Genomic DNA, 16886 nt, shown 5'->3' with positions numbered 1-16886 from the left:
GTTCGATTGATCCCGCCGGGAATAAAATCAATGTTTGGCCCGTTGCGAGAGGGTTTCCGCGGTAGCCGAGAGGCAGACGAGGCAGACCAGGCAACGAGGGAGGTGTCCGAGCAGGGTGTCGGAGCTGTCGCCCGCAGTGATAGCGACGCACGCGGATTATCCGGTTTCCCTACCGGTAGACATTGCTCAATTGAAATCTACATCGGTGGTCACACGTGAGCACGATCGTTTGCGGCCGTGGGGCTAGCCTCATCAAGGGCGCGCGGGCTCTGATCAATCCCGGTCCAGAGGCTCGCGGGCAATCCCAAGCAACTGTCCTGTCCGTCGCCTCTAACACATCCTCTCTCTCTCTCTCTCCTCTTTCTCTCTCCCTCTCGGTCGACTGCTCGTCGCTCCTCTCTTTCGCGATTAATCAATCGTTCGGTTTACTTTCGTTTTGATATTTAATCTTATGCCGACCCTGTGTGCTCAACGCGGACTTCCGAACCGGGCTAGTATGCACGAATTCCACGAGCTTCTCTTATTCGACCCGAATACGATTGGTGTTGACAGAAACGACACCAACCACGCTGGAATAAATTCGATTTCATAACAAGGTTATTTAGTTTCCGGATCAGTCTACGATCAAACAGACTCTCGACAATTTTTTGTGCCGGGCAACGCTGGGAGATTGTTGGCGGTTTTGATGGGACGACTAAAGAAAGCGCCCTCGTGGCAAACCACTGTGACGAAAAAATTGAAATTTTTTATCTTTCTTTATGTCGCATCACTTTTCATTTCAAAGTTTGCAATGGAGAAATTCAACCATGGAAACCATTCAACTGTGACTGCAACAATTAACCCTTTGCACTCGAGTGGTGACTCTGAAGCACCACTAGAAATTATTGTGGTACTATTTCAAAGAAATTACGAGAAATTTTACAAAATATTTGTTACATTACAAAATTTGTATTTAACAGGTTACTAAACATTTAAATATTATATGTGGAAATCGGATCAGTTTCGTATGAATAAAATGAAAATATTCTAAGACGGAAGAAAAATTTAGTTTTAGAATGAAAATACCGCCGAGTGCAAAGGGTTAATATTTTTCTATCCAATTTTTATAGAAAACAGTTCATGAAATGTACTTTTGGAAAACGTTGAAATAAAAAATTATTTTCATCCATATAAAATCGATAACAAAACCTATATATGAGATGCTATTACTCTAAAGAAGATAATCGAGCAGATACAATAAAATGGACCACGTGGTCTACTAATTCTATTGGTCAGAATATTGCAAAACTTCTTAGATAATAATTGAGATGCCTCACGTATCAGTGTCTACAAAATTGCAAGATCCAATTTGAAGATGTTACGACCGCGTCTCAAAATTATTTATCCAGGCAATGCAGAAAAAGTTAGTCCATTTTCAATCACGAAAAGCCACAGACACCCTGTATATCAAGTCCATTATTTTTACAGAATTTCCAACTCGTCGAGCACCTCGAAGAGTCGACCACGGTGCCAGTCGAGCGACGTAAAATGGGAGTTTAATTACATTACAGTCGCGCTGCATCTCATCAGCATCTTTTGTCCGGGAACGGACCAGACAATGACCTTTTGATGGACGCAATAATGAATTTTTTTCCCCGGTCGCTTCGCATTAACTTCCCGCGCGGTCAGGCCAACGTTTTCCGCCCGGCGGTGAACGCGCCGATGCGGATTCTTGGTCGGGGCAATACTTTTGTTAATCGCGGGCAAAGCTTTGTCCCCGTTTTATCGCGCGGCGGAACGACGTTTTCCCTTTGTAGGGCTCCCAAACGAGGTGGAAAGAAAATTTTCAAACAGACCACCGCGCCATTTTGCTAGCCCCTTCCCCCCTGCCCCTGCTAAACGAGGAGGCACAGAGCTTTTTGGCTCGGTGCAAGGACGTCGCCCGCCTCCCTACGCAACCGTCGAAAAGGGTCCCCGAATTCATTTCATGGCCAATTACAATTAGCATTTATGCCGCGGCATTTGCATATCGTTGCGAGATAATTCCGCGAACGCTTAAGCCTAATCTCCGTGTCAGATGTTCCGCAAGCACCCGCGGCAAGAAATAGTCCTCGTTCCCGGCGATCGCCTATCTCCTCGTGCAAACTTTTCCTGACTCGAGTGAAAGTCGAGATCGGTGTCTCGAGACGTTATATCGTCTGCTCTACGAGATCCCCCCACCCCTCCTCCCGACGGTTCCTTCGTTAAAGACAATGTTCTCTGTTTAATACCACACAATCATTCCCGAAGTCGTTGCTGAACACTTGGAGGACGTGACCGCAATCTGATTACGCGCAAACTTTTTTCTCGGTGACCATTACAAAGCGGCTTTTATGCATTTACGACAAAACTAAGTAGGTGTAATTTAAAGCATTAGAAGAAATTAAGAATACTATTATGTTATTCTCAACCTATTAACCCTTAACGGACCAATGCCGCCATATAAGCGGCATGGCACTTTTACTTACTGTAAAATATTTTCCCCTTTCTATACTTGATATAAAAATGTTGAGTCCACAGTTTCTGTGTGGAATACATGAAAACATATTAAGAAAGAAAAATAAATTTTCATTTCACTCCACTTTGTTGGAATTCAGACAGAAAATTTTTAGGTAAATATTCACAGGAAGTACCACTCCTCTGATATGATGACATTGAAGTATGTTCTAGATTTCGACATTTTGAACAACTTTTTTCTGTTCCAATATAGGGTGGTCGCTTTTAGTTTTCGAGAGATTCGCAGAAAACTGTTGCTGATACTCTGTTGAATTTGTACGATGTATTGTTAGTTGAAAGACACCGATCATCTCGTTGGCGTCTACGAGTTGAACTAGAGCACCTATAAAATTGCAAACTTGCTGATTTCACGGTACAATCGAGTAAAATAGTAGCGCACAGACAGCCGTAGATTATATGAAGCATTGATTGCTCCGGAGAGCTCGATTTCATGGTACGCGAAACGAAATGATAGGGTTACGACGGTGATTCGTTTGCCAGTAGCCATCGCGATTGCCAACAGTAACTACAGAGTGACGGTCCTGTAATATATTAGAATGGGATTCGATAATGGAACTCCTTTCATGCGAAATTGCAATCTTTTATTTTATTCTGTGACTGCAGCCTGGAACTAATCGAGGGCTGAAATTTCAGGGGAAACGCGGAACACAACGAGCATCGAAATGAAGGCCGCGTTCCTCATCATATTCAATAGTACCCTTTCCCACAGTGCCTATTGTCGTGACATTTGTTAAGAACTGTTCAAATAGGATCTGTTCAAAGCGAGGCAATGTTAGCACGATAAACCGATCATGTTTATAAATAAAAATTACAATGTTGCTTTGTATAGTATATTCGCTACTGAGAGTAATTATCAAATATTAACAGCAGAAACTGGATACTTTTAGCTACAACTTCGAATTACAAAATTTATGAATCTGTTTTATTAACCCTAGATTTACGGGGCCCGTCAAAATGGCGGGTTCTAATATTTATAATTTACGATTATTAAGATTCTAAGGATACATCCATGAGGAATTATTCAACTATCTCTTTGGGTATATATTATTAAAAAAAAAAATGGCTAAAAATTTGGGCTGCACGTTCTAGTTATTTCTACAAAGTAACGTAAAATAGTCACTATTAGTGCTCCGTAAACCTAGTGTGAAGCTAGAGATAGAGAATGTTCTCTGTATCTGTTCCGGAGCAATCATGTCTGTAAAAATCTTCGCTTGACAATTGCTGCCACAGACCCGATCGTTTCGAGGTGAAATGACCTGATTTAAATCACTTGCCACAATCCAACAAATTATTCCCACCGCAGGCGCGCAGTCTCCGCAAGCTGCCGTCAGTTTAAAAAACACAAGCGAGCACAGATCCGGCCCCAAAGATCAGCAATCTTCCAGCGACTGAGGATCACGATTCAGCGAAACTCTCGACGTCTAAGTTCGGCAAATCAAATTCCAAGACCCGGCTCCGTTCGATCCGCTCTCTCCGGAAGCCACTCGACGTCGAGCTCCGCCGCGCGAAATTATCCGCGACGGAAGATCGCGCGCCGCGAGTTCGCGAGAGAACACTTCGGGGGCCGCGGCGAGAGATTCGCGAGTTTCTCCGAAATTGCGGCCGGATTGAGATCTCGCCGTGAGATCCGACACGGACTCGCAGAACGGCGAACAGAGGCGCGAAGCCATGCCGTTGACAGTTTGTAAATGATCTAGTTTACCACGCGAGAAAGTGAAGAACGTCGGCGCGGGGCGGGGCGGGGGGGGGGGACATCAGGGGCTCGGTCCGTGCTCGGATGTGGAGCAGAAAGGGAAATGACGTGGAGGAAAGAGGGGATGCTCCGCTAGGAAAGACGGAAATTCGGGACGTCCTGGTGAGGCTGGGAAAGCTTAACTATTCATCTTCACGGCAATCCAACAAACTTTCGCCGTCCCCGCCCTCTCCTGCCAAGGTGGAATACTAAAACTGTCGCGCGGCGGATCGCGATGTCGTAAACATAACTCGCGGACGAGCCCTTAATGTCTCCCGGAGAGGGCGTCTTCCCGGGGAGACAACGGTTCATTCTCTATCGGGCTTAATGCTCGGATGAAATGTAGTCGTCTCCGGAATCATTGGCAACAACGGGGAAAATGGGACGCGAGGTACGCGACGCTGATTTGCGCTCGTCCGGAATGTTCGTGGCGATTTTCGATAAATGGCGTTTGGATATGTCGCGTGTACAAGTTGTAAAAAAAGTAATGGACGTCCGCTCTACGAGTGAATCTGCACCTCTAAGTCGGTGGACACTTGTAACAGAAACTTGCGAAATTGTTTCACACTTGTCACAATTGTCATAATTTATGTTATTTTTATTAAAAGAATCCAAGAGAGGAAAACAACCAAAAGATCGATCTATAAAATCATGGACAAGTAATTTGATGGAATCCGACTTCAAAATAGTTCGCCATTTCGGTTGGGACCCATTTCGAAACGGTAAGAGTTTTGAAACGAAAACAATTTTAATCTTTTAAGAGTTGAAACAATATAAATCGCGCCGGTGTCTTCGCGGTCGTTAGATAACAAACCGTGTTTGTTGAGAGCGGTGTAGCTAATAGGAAAAAGTTTCGAATAGAATCGTTGCGGAGACCGCAGGACGTAATTGTAGAAAACGAGCAACTGAAAATTCGTAGCGTCGTTAATCAACGCGTTTCGTCCCTTTCGGTTGAAAATACCGGCTACGTCATTACTCGAACGATGAAAGAACTTTTCTCCTATACTGATTGTCTCTTGGACCGACCCTCGTGGAAGCTACCCTCGTTTCAATTACCGGTACCAGGTGACTTGTAGCTCGTTCCGCGTCCCCGAGCAGTTAACGCCGCTTCGGGTTCATCGTATGCAAATGACAAGCCGTCCGTCCGTTTGTCCGTTCATCCAACGGCTCTGCGACAGGGGACTGCTTGATTCACGTCAAACGCTGGCTAAACGCTGTTTATTGTCTCCGCTCTCCCGCGTTCATGCATATGAAATAATTGTGGAAATAATTGCCGTCAAAAGTAACACCGTCGACATCACTCACGGCTAAGGATCTAAATTGCTTCGAGGTCTCTCGAGCCAAGACGCGAATCCTCGCGGCTCAACGAGTTGCAAGGTTGGGGAATCATCGGCTATCGAGACTATTAACGTTGACAATTTTGAGAATAAATCAAAATCATATTTATTTTAATTATAACGCTTGCTGAAAATGTATAGGTATTCAACTAAAGCAGAACAATATTTTTCTCCCACCTCTGATACTCTATACGTGCGTGAACTACAGTGTTTAACCCTTTGCACTCGAGTGGTGACTCTGAAGCATCACTAGAAATTGTTGTGGCATTATTTCAAAGAAATTACAACAACTATTACAATGTATTTGTTACATTACAAAATTTGTATTTAACAGATCACTAAAGATTCAAATATTATATGTGGAAATCGGATCAGTTTCGACGGAAGAGAAAAATTTAGTTTTAGAATGAAAATAGCGCCGAGTGCAAAGGGTTAACACTTCACAGTCTATAGCCAGTTAGCCTGCACAACATCTCGGTTCAAGTTTTTATCTCTACACCGCACATCCGGGCCATCTCGGAGCACCTCGAGCCCACAGCCGAATCCATCTGAGGTGAACAGGGTTGGCCAGCCGGAGTACCATTTAACACAGATATTGTCTCGTCTTGACAATACACGTCACATTTTTATGAACGCGCGAATTTCGGAGGGTGAAATTAATAAACCTCTGCATCCGATAAGAAACCACAGCAACAGCAGCCAAACAAAAGTTGTCCGGAAGCTGCTTGCTCCACCTACTGCACAGCACACGAAGCATCCTGAAAACTCCATTAACTGCAAAAACCAGACTCGTAAAGTGCGACGAGCAGTTTGGTAGGGAGGGAAGCGACCGAAAACACTATTAAAATGGTGGTAACGTTGGCAGGTTGCCTTAACGAGAATCCGCGGGGATCGGAGCGCTCCGTTCCATTCCACTTCATTAGATTTAACCGGCCGATTTTTAATTACTTCGGACGTTGGATCCACTCGAAGAGAGGGGCAAGAAAAATCGCGGCGCGAAGGGGCCTTGTTGAAACGGTTAATAAGTCCGGGTCGGTGCGTGGGTGGGAGGTACGAGCTGCCGAAGAACCCCTTGAAACTTCACAGACTGCGGGAGCGGAACGCTGCGGGAGTGGATGAGCAAGGGGGGTGAGACTGGGGGAGGCTCGCAGGGGGAGTTTAATTAAATATCACACGACACATTATGGGACGAGGTCGCCGCCGCGGTGTCACTGGCAAGTAACGTCAGCCGCACACCATGGGACCGAAAAGTTTCGGTTGAAACGTTGATACCGGACCAGGCCACGTGTTCCGACTGACCGGAAGTAGGCAGCGGAGAGTCCAGACGTTCCACCGGCACCCTTTTATGAATCGACCGGACCTAGACACGCTGTTCCGACCTCCCCATCTCGCCGATACCGTCCCTCTATCATCCCTTATTTTCTCCCTAACGACGGCGTAACTGGAGATTCAATTCACGTGAACGAGAGGACGCGCCATTGCCACGGGTACCCATGGAAATCTGCTCCTAATTCCGCAATATTTCTACCGAACGACCAATAGCACCCAAGATAAACGCGATCATTCTGTCCTCCAGCCCACCATTCATACGCAACGACTTTACACAGCCTCTAATTGGGCGAGATGCTTCTTGTTATGATGGGTAATGGGGGCCCGCGTTTATGGCACGCAGCCTTTTTCAGGTACTTCCGGGACTCGGATTTTATGCGTGCCTATTTTGCCCCGGAATTTGTATGGTGCTCGTTTTAGATTCTGATTAAGATTCGGGGGACTTGGAACCGCTTTCTGCTTCTGCGATTAAAGTATCGTAAAGCCACGGAAATGCCGGGGATTCTTTCGCGGATTGCAGCCGGATTTCAGGGGTTCACCGGAGGGAAGTAGTTGAGGGAAACCGGTGGAAAATGAGAATATAAATGTCTCTGCTTGTCGTGTTGCAATTAAGACACGAATTTTGATTATTGTTCCTCGAAAGATGTAAGTTGTGTGACCAGCGTTGCCGCGAACAGTCCCTCCGAGGAAACACGTGACGTCACGTTCCGAGAATTATCCCACTTGCGTATCAATAGTGGGGGAACCTAACACGAAATGTCCTCGATCTGGGATAAACTACGCTACAGGTTCGTGACATCACTCGGTTCTGACTATAAAATTTCCCCCACTATTTGTCCTCAATTCTAGTAACGCTGGTCGCGAATGATATTTTGCAGGTTATGTCGGATCCGAATATCTGAAATGAGATATCCGGATATTCGGATAATGAGAGGCCCACCTAGTCGTCAGATTCGATCACGGATTTCGAGTTATAATGAGTAATCCGAGTATCGGGATAATCCGGAGAGCCCTAATCAAAAGCAATATCGAAACGTGGTAGTTGGGATTCTCGCGGTGGGACGCGCGAAACGGTTACGGACTTTGGCGAAGGGAAGCATAGTTTGTCGTTGCCGTGCCCTAGGATCGGCTAACCGATTACTTTCCACTGATGATGCATTATTTATGCGGCCGCAAACGGAAGCCACCTCGGCCAGAATAAACATCGTTCGGCCCGATTAGAATGCTCGCCGGATCGCGGCAAGAAGTCGCATCAAAGAGCGCGTGGGCAACGTCCTAGGGCGTCCTCTATCAGGGTGGCAAACCTTCGGGACCCGGGCTAAGTTTACACAGGCGCGTCCTCTCGCCCGGCTGATCCCCGACCGCCATTCACGACGCCCGGCGAATTAAAAGCCCATGAATACGGTAAGGATGCAAATTACACCGGTGGTGTTTGTCCGGGATCGGTGTTACTCGGCAATCTGCATACGCCCGGCCGTTCAAATACGCGGCGCGGCGACGCAACGGGAAACGGATTTTCAAACGATACGCGTGGCACGCTCGTCTATCTCGGATCCGCTTCGGACATGTCCCGTCGCGCCCGCGCGATAACTACCTACAGGGGTTAATTACAAACCGGAACTCCGGGCATTCCAACGCGACGATGCTTCAACCGGGACCCTTGTTCCCGTGAAACGGGTTAACGAGTGGCCAAAGTTTACGAGGCGGTGCTGCCACGAAATGATTGCGAATCGGGCACCTGCGAATACCAGAGCGGATCCCGCAACCAACTAGTTATCTTCGAATACGTTCGGGACGGGTCCCACTGCTTGAACCCGGACTCGAGGCAAGGAGAGTCAATAAAACTGGACGAATCGGCGACGATTATCGTTGGGAGCTCGGGAGGTGGCACTGATTGTGATTTGGACCCAAATATTGAGAAAGAGCATCGAGAGACATTGAGCCGTTCATTGCACAAATCGATTAACTCCATAAAACAGAAAGTTGAGAAATGCGATGAAATAATGTACGTTGGTTTTTAAAATTCCCTTTATAATATAAATTCAAATAAATATTGTAGAATGCATAAATACAGATGTAGCTTTCATCTAAAGGTATTTGAAATTAATAAGAACGAATAGCCAAAAAAGAATCGTCAGTAATGTTACAATTTTTATGTGACCGGTGGAGTTAATCGGTTTGGCAAGTGGAAAAAGTAATAAAGTTAAATTCAGAGTTTAAATTTTTAAGTTTTTTATTACAGAAAAAGTTAATTATTATATATTTTTATTACAGACTTTCCATAAAAATGAATATTAACAGTTTTGTTATAATATCTTATTTGTGATTAATTCATCAGCAATATAAATGATGTCTTCTTCATCAGCTGTATGTGAGGACTCGTCATTTCGATTTGTTGTCAAGTTTTTATATGATAGTAATCATGCTGAACAGGAGGAATGAATTTTAGCAGGTCCATCATGTCTCTCCTTTTTTCCCTTGTCACAGTTCTAGCTTTAGGATATAATAAAGGCTGATCTACGTTTTTCAAACTTTGTGGGTCTACCTGCTACAGATTTCCTTATATTAATGGCATTAAATTCTGAATCTTCTTTATAGTCACATTTGAATTGTATGAGGTGGGGTTTGGACCTTTCTAACTATTCAGCGCTTGCTAGTGCATTTGAGTTGCATTATTGCAACGATTTACATTAGAGTACGGAGGTAATCAAAATGGCCTCTGAAATAAATTATTTATTACTCCATGGCCAAAAAAATTTTGACGTTTAATGGTGTTAATTATATATTATGTTATTATATATTATATATTATGTTAGTTATGGTTATGCCAAGTGCTTTGACTCTTAAATTTAAGTAGGACCGAGTTTCCAGGGGTAAATAATTTTTTTATTGGACTCAAATTGTTCCAAGTCCGAAAACTTTTGACGGGACTTGACGGCAGGTCATGACAAATTTTACACGCAAGAAATATAATTATTTACGTCGTTTGGGATGTATAACGTGAGCTAAGAGATTACGGTTCATTCCACAACGAATTTTTATAAATATTTAAAAATCCTAATTCTACAATCCAAATAGTAGACAGTCATTTTTGAAGACATTATATCGACAGACATTTGGATTCGAAAATGGTTGTGTTTGCGGTATCGAAATATTTTTTAAAGCACGGTGCGAGAAGTTTTTTGGAATTTGGTGCTCGACAAGAAGCAAATACCCGGTTTCGAAAACGTTCGATCAATTCGTGACTTTGCACCGCTACCATGTGTGCGCCGTTCAATTATCGAGGGTCTCTTCCGCCGCTCTTGCTCTGCGTTAACTGAGTTGTTCCCTCAATAATTCGTACATTGGAGTATCGGCCGTATCGTCGGGGGCTCGCCGCATTAATTTGCGGTTTGGCGCGGGAATTTCTGTTAACTCTATAATCCAGAACTTATGGTCTCCCGGACATACACTTAAGCAACAGATCAATTCCGTACTGATCGGTACATGTCCCCAATGGTGGACTGCGTCCCTCGTGTTCACACCCACAAACCGTTCAGATATCACGTATGCATTGATTTGTTGCTCTAATCGAAGCAGTCCAACAACTTTAATCCAATCTGTTCCTTAAAAATTTAGATTTATGTACAGTCGCATCTCAAATTTAAATTCGCGTACAATTGTATCGTAAATGAAAATTCACGCGCGATTATATTCCAAATTTAAATTCGCGTACAATTATATTCCAAATTTAAATTTACAATTATGTCTCACATTTAAATTTACGTACACCATCCCCAGATTTGAATCTATGCGAAATTTTTTGTTGTTTATTCGTTGGTTATTTGATTGCATGTTAAATTCAATTTCACTTCGAAATAAATGGTTAACTATCAACAGCAGGATTCGAATCGCGTTGTTCATTCTTTGTTTCAACGTAGACCAGCAAAAAGTTGTGAGGCAAAAATGGCGATTTGGCGAGAGAAGTAGATACAGGCAATATCATCGGTCCACGAGACTAGAAATGGATCGGGCTAGGTAATTTATATGGCTGCGTCCCGCTGGATATCAGAAATAGATTTCGCCGCGGTGAAGGTCCAAATCCGGATCCCGTTCTGAATCCCGATTGACGTTCGAATTATTACATTGCCGTGGGCTTCGGGAATATTTCCGTTCGCATCGATATATTGAAATCAATAAATGCAACTAATATATCTTGCATATCTTTTATACTTCATCCGCATCGATTTGTAAGCAAGCTCAACGTGACTGATTCTAGACATTAACACTGAGACGACTGTCTATCATTTTGGGACGCTTCACCCCGTGATTTTCTCATTAAGATATAAAAATCACGCAATTCAAAATTCTCTTTTTTTTTTATCAAAACCTCCCATTTATAATCTTTCGTTTTACTTAAAGCTCTAAAGCGCTATAATAAAGCTCTAAAGCTCTTACAATTTTTACAAGACATTAGAAATTAGTCGATTTCTAGTTTAACGAGTAATTTATATGAAAGTATTCACATTTTCTAGAACAAGTTAACTGTACGAAATTTTAGACTACTGTAAAAAAGAATCCTTCTTAGAGTTGTTAAAAAGTACCGAGGTTAGTCGAGGATCGCTTGTAATTATAAAATAAAAATTAGATCGAATGAATGAGCCTCCGTGTCAACAGATAGCTTACAATCGATACTATCAACAATTGATTTTCCATTCAATATTTTTGCAATATCAAGCTTCTGCTGTCACAATTCTCAAAAATGAGGAAGAAAAATGAAAAATTTCTTTCTGCTTTTAAACGAGTGGTTTTTAAAGTGTTAAGTTGAAGGATGCTCGTGAATGCATATCGAACTAGCCCTCTCCCCCAGAGATCAATACTTTGAGAAGGATCCTTGGCTCCGATAACAGCATCCGCACCATGATATTTACTCAGCCCTGCATTATGTCCGATCAACCACTTGGTGAGAAAGGATTTCGAATGAAAATGAAAAAAAAAAGAGCGGGGGAGCATGATAGCTGGTTGGCTGAAAGTTGGACACACAGCTAGCGGGCCAATCGATAAGCGGAATCAGAAAAGCGCGGTAGTGGCTATCATCCAGACGCCAGGATAAGTCGACGATTTACGAGCGCTGGTTTTCGTTTATTTATTATAATGCCGAAACTGTCCGATCGAACGATGTATATGTATATATATTGTATAATCCGAACGGTTCATTAGATACGTACTGCCCGTAATAGAAATTTACGAGCACGAGTCGTTGTCTTTGTCTGCACTTGAGGATTTGCACGGATTTACGAGGATCGGTCGCATGCATATCGTATTCGACTATGCTGCATCTGTTGGCATAAACAGTGCATTAATAATTCCCTATATTCATTTCTGCGCAGCTCGTACATCTGCAGAGGTCCTCGGACATGCATATGTAGCGGCTAGCGGGGCGCCGGAAGAGAAATCTTCAGCGCACCAGCACCAAGAAAGATTTATGGTTTGCACAGCATAAGACGCTATTTGTGAGAAAACGTCTTTAACGTTTTTGGCCACTTAGCGGACAGATGTGTCCTTGTAGTTCCTAGCGACGAACTCAATAGCGCAAGTGGACGCCATAAATTTTGGGTAGTCTAAGGGTCTCCAGCCTAGAGTGTCCCAGCGACGCGTGCCTGGTTTCTATCACCCGGGAAAGCTGGGCCCGTTGACGTAAGCCAGCAGTCACGTACCGCACTTAGCACGGGGCCCGGAAGACACCCCGCTGCATCACCAAAATTAGATTTTTAACAGAACGACACGCTCACCCTTCTCACGCACGAGAGGCGTGGAACGTGGGCGTGTTATGCAAAATGCACGGATTGGTGGAAGTTCCCCGCAAGGACTTCCACCAATCAGCCGACAAGCATTTTTGAAGATATAAGGCAGAGACTACCGACGCGAAGAGGAAGTCACGAAGTCGAGACACAGCCGCGTATCCGCCGAGTGACTTAGAGTCTAGTCCGGTCGTTGCTAAGTTGCAATACAGTTCAACCGCGAGCCTAAGCGAATCGCCGGTTTTAGTTGAACCACCCCGGACGCTCTCGCGACATCACTCTTTATTGTAAATAAAGGACTCAGTCACGTACACCTGATTTTGAACACTTGTTCTAAGGCACCCGCCTTATATAACCCTGTTCCTTCACATATACAGAGTATCTTGTCTCATAAAATTTTAATCTAGATTACTAAAGTATATCGTCCCTGATATTCAGGAACATTTTACATCGAGTGTATCGGTTAAAATATTTTGATAAAAATGGTTCTTAAAATCTTCTATTAGTACAGTGTATTGTAATACTTTCATTTCTTAATACTGTATTCATGTAGGCTAATAATTCTAATAATAAGAAAATTGTTACGCTTCTTTCCGGTGTAGCACAGTTATGGAGGAACCTATTGTTTCGGTAGATAAATCACCCTCAACTTCGAAAGCTGTATTTCCTTCTATCACAACACACCTACTTCGAGTAATTTTTCCATTTCGAAGATTGTATCGGTTTCCTTTAATGGAATCGTTTCTTCGAGCAATTTCCGCCGGCCATTGAAACTTTCTTTCCGCGGAGCGTTTAAGGATCTTCGAGAATAAACAGTCGGGATAAGAAGACCGTAATCTCGGCGACAAGATAGGGTTCTTTTGAGTGACGCGCACGCAGGCAGACCACTTACCCGTATACGGTCGGCAATAGTTGCGATTTACTTTGCTGTAAATCGTCGGCAGCGACGATTCCGCTCCGGGCTCGACGTACGCCTTGGACTTGCTGTCCCTGGGGTCGCTATATTGTTCCACAACTTCGACTTCCGCCTGAAAACAGAGCAGAAATTGTTTCCTTCCGTTACGATCTCGAGGCGCAGCCCGAGCCCGAGGTGAAAGCTCGGCCGGAACGCCGAGGTATTGTTTACACTGACTCCCGGCAAACATTCTATCGGTCGTCGACGAACGAAAACGGCGAAAGGAAAAGTGTGAAACTGAAATATCCACGCAAATAGCCGACTGCGCCGGGAAAGTCACTCTCAAACGCAATTAAACGCGGTCGGCGAGGCGCATGCAGAAAACGCTTTCCTGTGTTTTTTTTTTCTGTTTCCTTTTAACCGCTTTTGCCACCGGAATTTGTATCTCAAAGACCAAATGGAAAGCAATTTGAATGCTGCGGCCCTCTAGATTTTTTAGTTAGAATTATTCGAGGCACACCATGGTGGTTACCATACACTATAAAACAAGTGCTTAAAAGTGACGGTATTTGATTTCTTTTATACCGAGTATGAAAATACATTCATTGCAATGCAGATCGATTTACGTTTTAGTATGCGCGTTAATGAACGAACCAGCTCGAGTAAATGCCCGCGAAAGCAATTCACGTTGACATTTTAATCGAAAAATGTCACGGGCAAGAGAATTACCATGCAGACTCAAGCAAGTGAATTAATAAACCGTCGCTTGTAGCGGATATCTTTGACCGCTACGAATATCGGGACGTCGTTAACAATTTCTTGGTTGAGGTTTACTTTAATGTATAAATATTGGCGATGGAAATGTGTAATTTTATTGCGATCGAAAGAAAAGAAAATTGAAGAACGCGAACACAACGATACAACGCTGTCGCAGTAGGGTCGCCTCGGACGATGCGGCAAAGCCGGGAGTATGTTTATCCGCGCGGCAGCGTGTTTTCGTAAACATCGGAAGGTTCCAGCGGCGAGACCTTGAGCCGCGGAATGAGAATTCGTGCGAGTGGAAAACAAACAACGGCCACTTGGACAGAAGAAATTATTGACTCGGTAACAATACTAATTTGGCAGCGAGCTGGCCGCTTGGCGCTCGTGCGCGTCCAACAACGTCCAGGTTCGTCCCTTCGGTGGGGCGCCATCAGCAAGGGTTATTGCCGGAGTTCCTTCGAATAAGCACGCGACACGTTAGTCCGACGCAATTCCCAGCCCTGAGCGCAGCCAATTGCGGTAATGCCTTGGCCACGGCTGGAGGATAAACATTTTTAGTTCTGCCTCCCTAAATGATCGTTATTTCCACAGAAAACAACCCGGCCGCGCCCGCACGTCGTTTCCTTTTTGCTGCTGCTTTATTCCCTGACTCGAGCGATTAGGACCGCACAGCATACCCTTGTTTGGTAGCTTTTCTCCGAGATAAGTCATCGGATAGACTCTAACCCCCCTGCTCAGTAATGATACTTAACATGCTGGTAATTTAACCGAATACCCCGGAATCCGAGTGGAGCACCGAAAGGATTCATGGGGATTGCGTTCTCCTCTCGGTTGCTCGAACGGGGGGTAATAGTCTGCGGTAATTACACCGGCCGGGGCACTCTTATGACCCAGACAATTTTCTTGAACTACTGCGCTCAATATGCACCGGTGCATCGTTAACTCTTCCGGCCACGGGACCGTGCCGACGACAAACTATTGGGGCAGGGGAACGCTCTAGAAATGAAATGTTTGCTTAATCGTCTGTGCACCGTCAGGTTTCAGTTTGAATTTATTGTTAATCAGTGGGTGGCTCGAAACAGGAATCGATGTAAAATTGAAAACCTGTAATTTTTGTCGAGTTCAGAGGAAGTTTCGCTCAATTGTACTTGTATTGACAGGAAGTTAGAATTACTTAATTTGCAAAAGCATCAGCTATGAAGCAGGCCCTAATACTACCTCTTATTGAAATTGTTTGATCGTAATCGCGAATGTTTTACGTCGTTTCTGCGTGTAGTTACAACGCTTTAAACACGGGGAATAATTGAACGAAAATTTGCTGATCTTTGAACACTGCATACCAGTGTGGATCACACCGCAAAACAAATTGATTCCGCATTTCTGACGGATGCCCGCGAAACTGTCGAAAATATCCCAATCAAAATCTTCCCCCATTGAGGGAATCGGGTGCGTACACAACAATCCAGCCCCCAATCGGTGCGCCATCAACGAAGCTTCCCCGTTCAGGTCGACGAGCCGGTGGTCCCCGATATTAACGATAACAACGATAATAAAAGTAATAACGATGGCCTGCGGGCCTGAACGAGGACGGGGAGAGATCGACGAGGAGGAACGCTCGATTTCTCGTCGGAGGCGTCTGATCAATGGCGGCGGAACCTCTTCCTGTGGAAGGGGGGAAGGGGGTGGTTGAGGAGGAGGTTGTATCACGAATCGGGGAGTCGTAGTCGGCTGGAAGCCGAAGAAAAGGAATGGCGGATTGAAATGACGGCAGCGAGAGAGGGGTGGGAGCGAGGGGGAGGAAGGCAACGAGTCTGCCTGCTCTCTGGTACAAGACGGACGAGAAGACGGCGAGGAAGACAAGTAGCCTTAAATTGAAAGAGGCCAAAATTGGAATTCTCCTGCCAAAGTTGAGCGTCGTGCCCCCGGGGGCTGTTTCGAACACGCAGCCGATTGCCTTCTGCCTCACGCCCCCGCCCTCCCACGCGCATCACCTAACCTTCCCCCCCCCCCAATTCTTGAAGCGTCTCCTTCTTTCGGCTCTCGTCCCGGTCGGAACAGATAAATTCGTGGATGTTTATACGGAAATTACGGGGGCCGAGTTGTCCGGGCAGGAAGAAGCATCGGCGTCGTCGTTAACACGGGTCGATCGACTGTCGCAAATCCGATGACGGTGTGCGACAGGTTCGACTCCGATGAGCGCAAACATGCCCGTATTCCGATGAATGTCGGAGACGATGTTGACTGATGCACGAAAAGGGGGCGGTTTCGCGGAGGAGATATGTACGAACGTTTTAGCGGGTAGACCGTGTTTGGACTGCGCGCGATCGATGGAAACGATATTAGCGACGGTTTGGTTCGTTTGAGAATCGAGCGCGGTGGCGGATACCGGCGGAATTTGGGGAGCCGGATGATGGTGAGGTTTTTTTTTCATTTGTTGCGCTGTGTTGCGACTTTCTTGAATTATTCGACAAATGGCAGCCTGCAGTGTGTCGGTGTTTGAGGACGTGTCACACCCT

The 16886-nt window shown here is 44.9% G+C and overlaps 2 protein-coding genes across 2 annotated transcripts in view; one reads left to right on the top strand and one right to left on the bottom strand.

Moving 5' to 3' along the window:
* The window catches only part of Hwt (SH2 domain-containing adapter heavyweight), a 272150-nt gene that overhangs the window by 45416 nt on the left and 209848 nt on the right, over positions 1–16886 (bottom strand). Inside the window, exon 4 of the mRNA XM_076791075.1 lies at positions 13606–13741. Within this exon, the coding sequence (XP_076647190.1) occupies positions 13606–13741 (136 nt within the window). The remainder of the gene's footprint in view (positions 1–13605; positions 13742–16886) is intronic.
* The window catches only part of LOC143355901 (uncharacterized), a 279512-nt gene that overhangs the window by 221720 nt on the left and 40906 nt on the right, over positions 1–16886 (top strand). The gene's annotated exons all lie outside the window — the stretch shown is intronic.

This window comes from Halictus rubicundus, chromosome 7 (assembly GCF_050948215.1).
Source record: "Halictus rubicundus isolate RS-2024b chromosome 7, iyHalRubi1_principal, whole genome shotgun sequence".
In the NCBI taxonomy this organism is placed as follows: Eukaryota; Metazoa; Arthropoda; class Insecta; order Hymenoptera; family Halictidae; genus Halictus; species Halictus rubicundus.
Note: the sequence above shows the minus strand (reverse complement) of the source record. Positions and strands in the feature narration are given on the sequence as shown.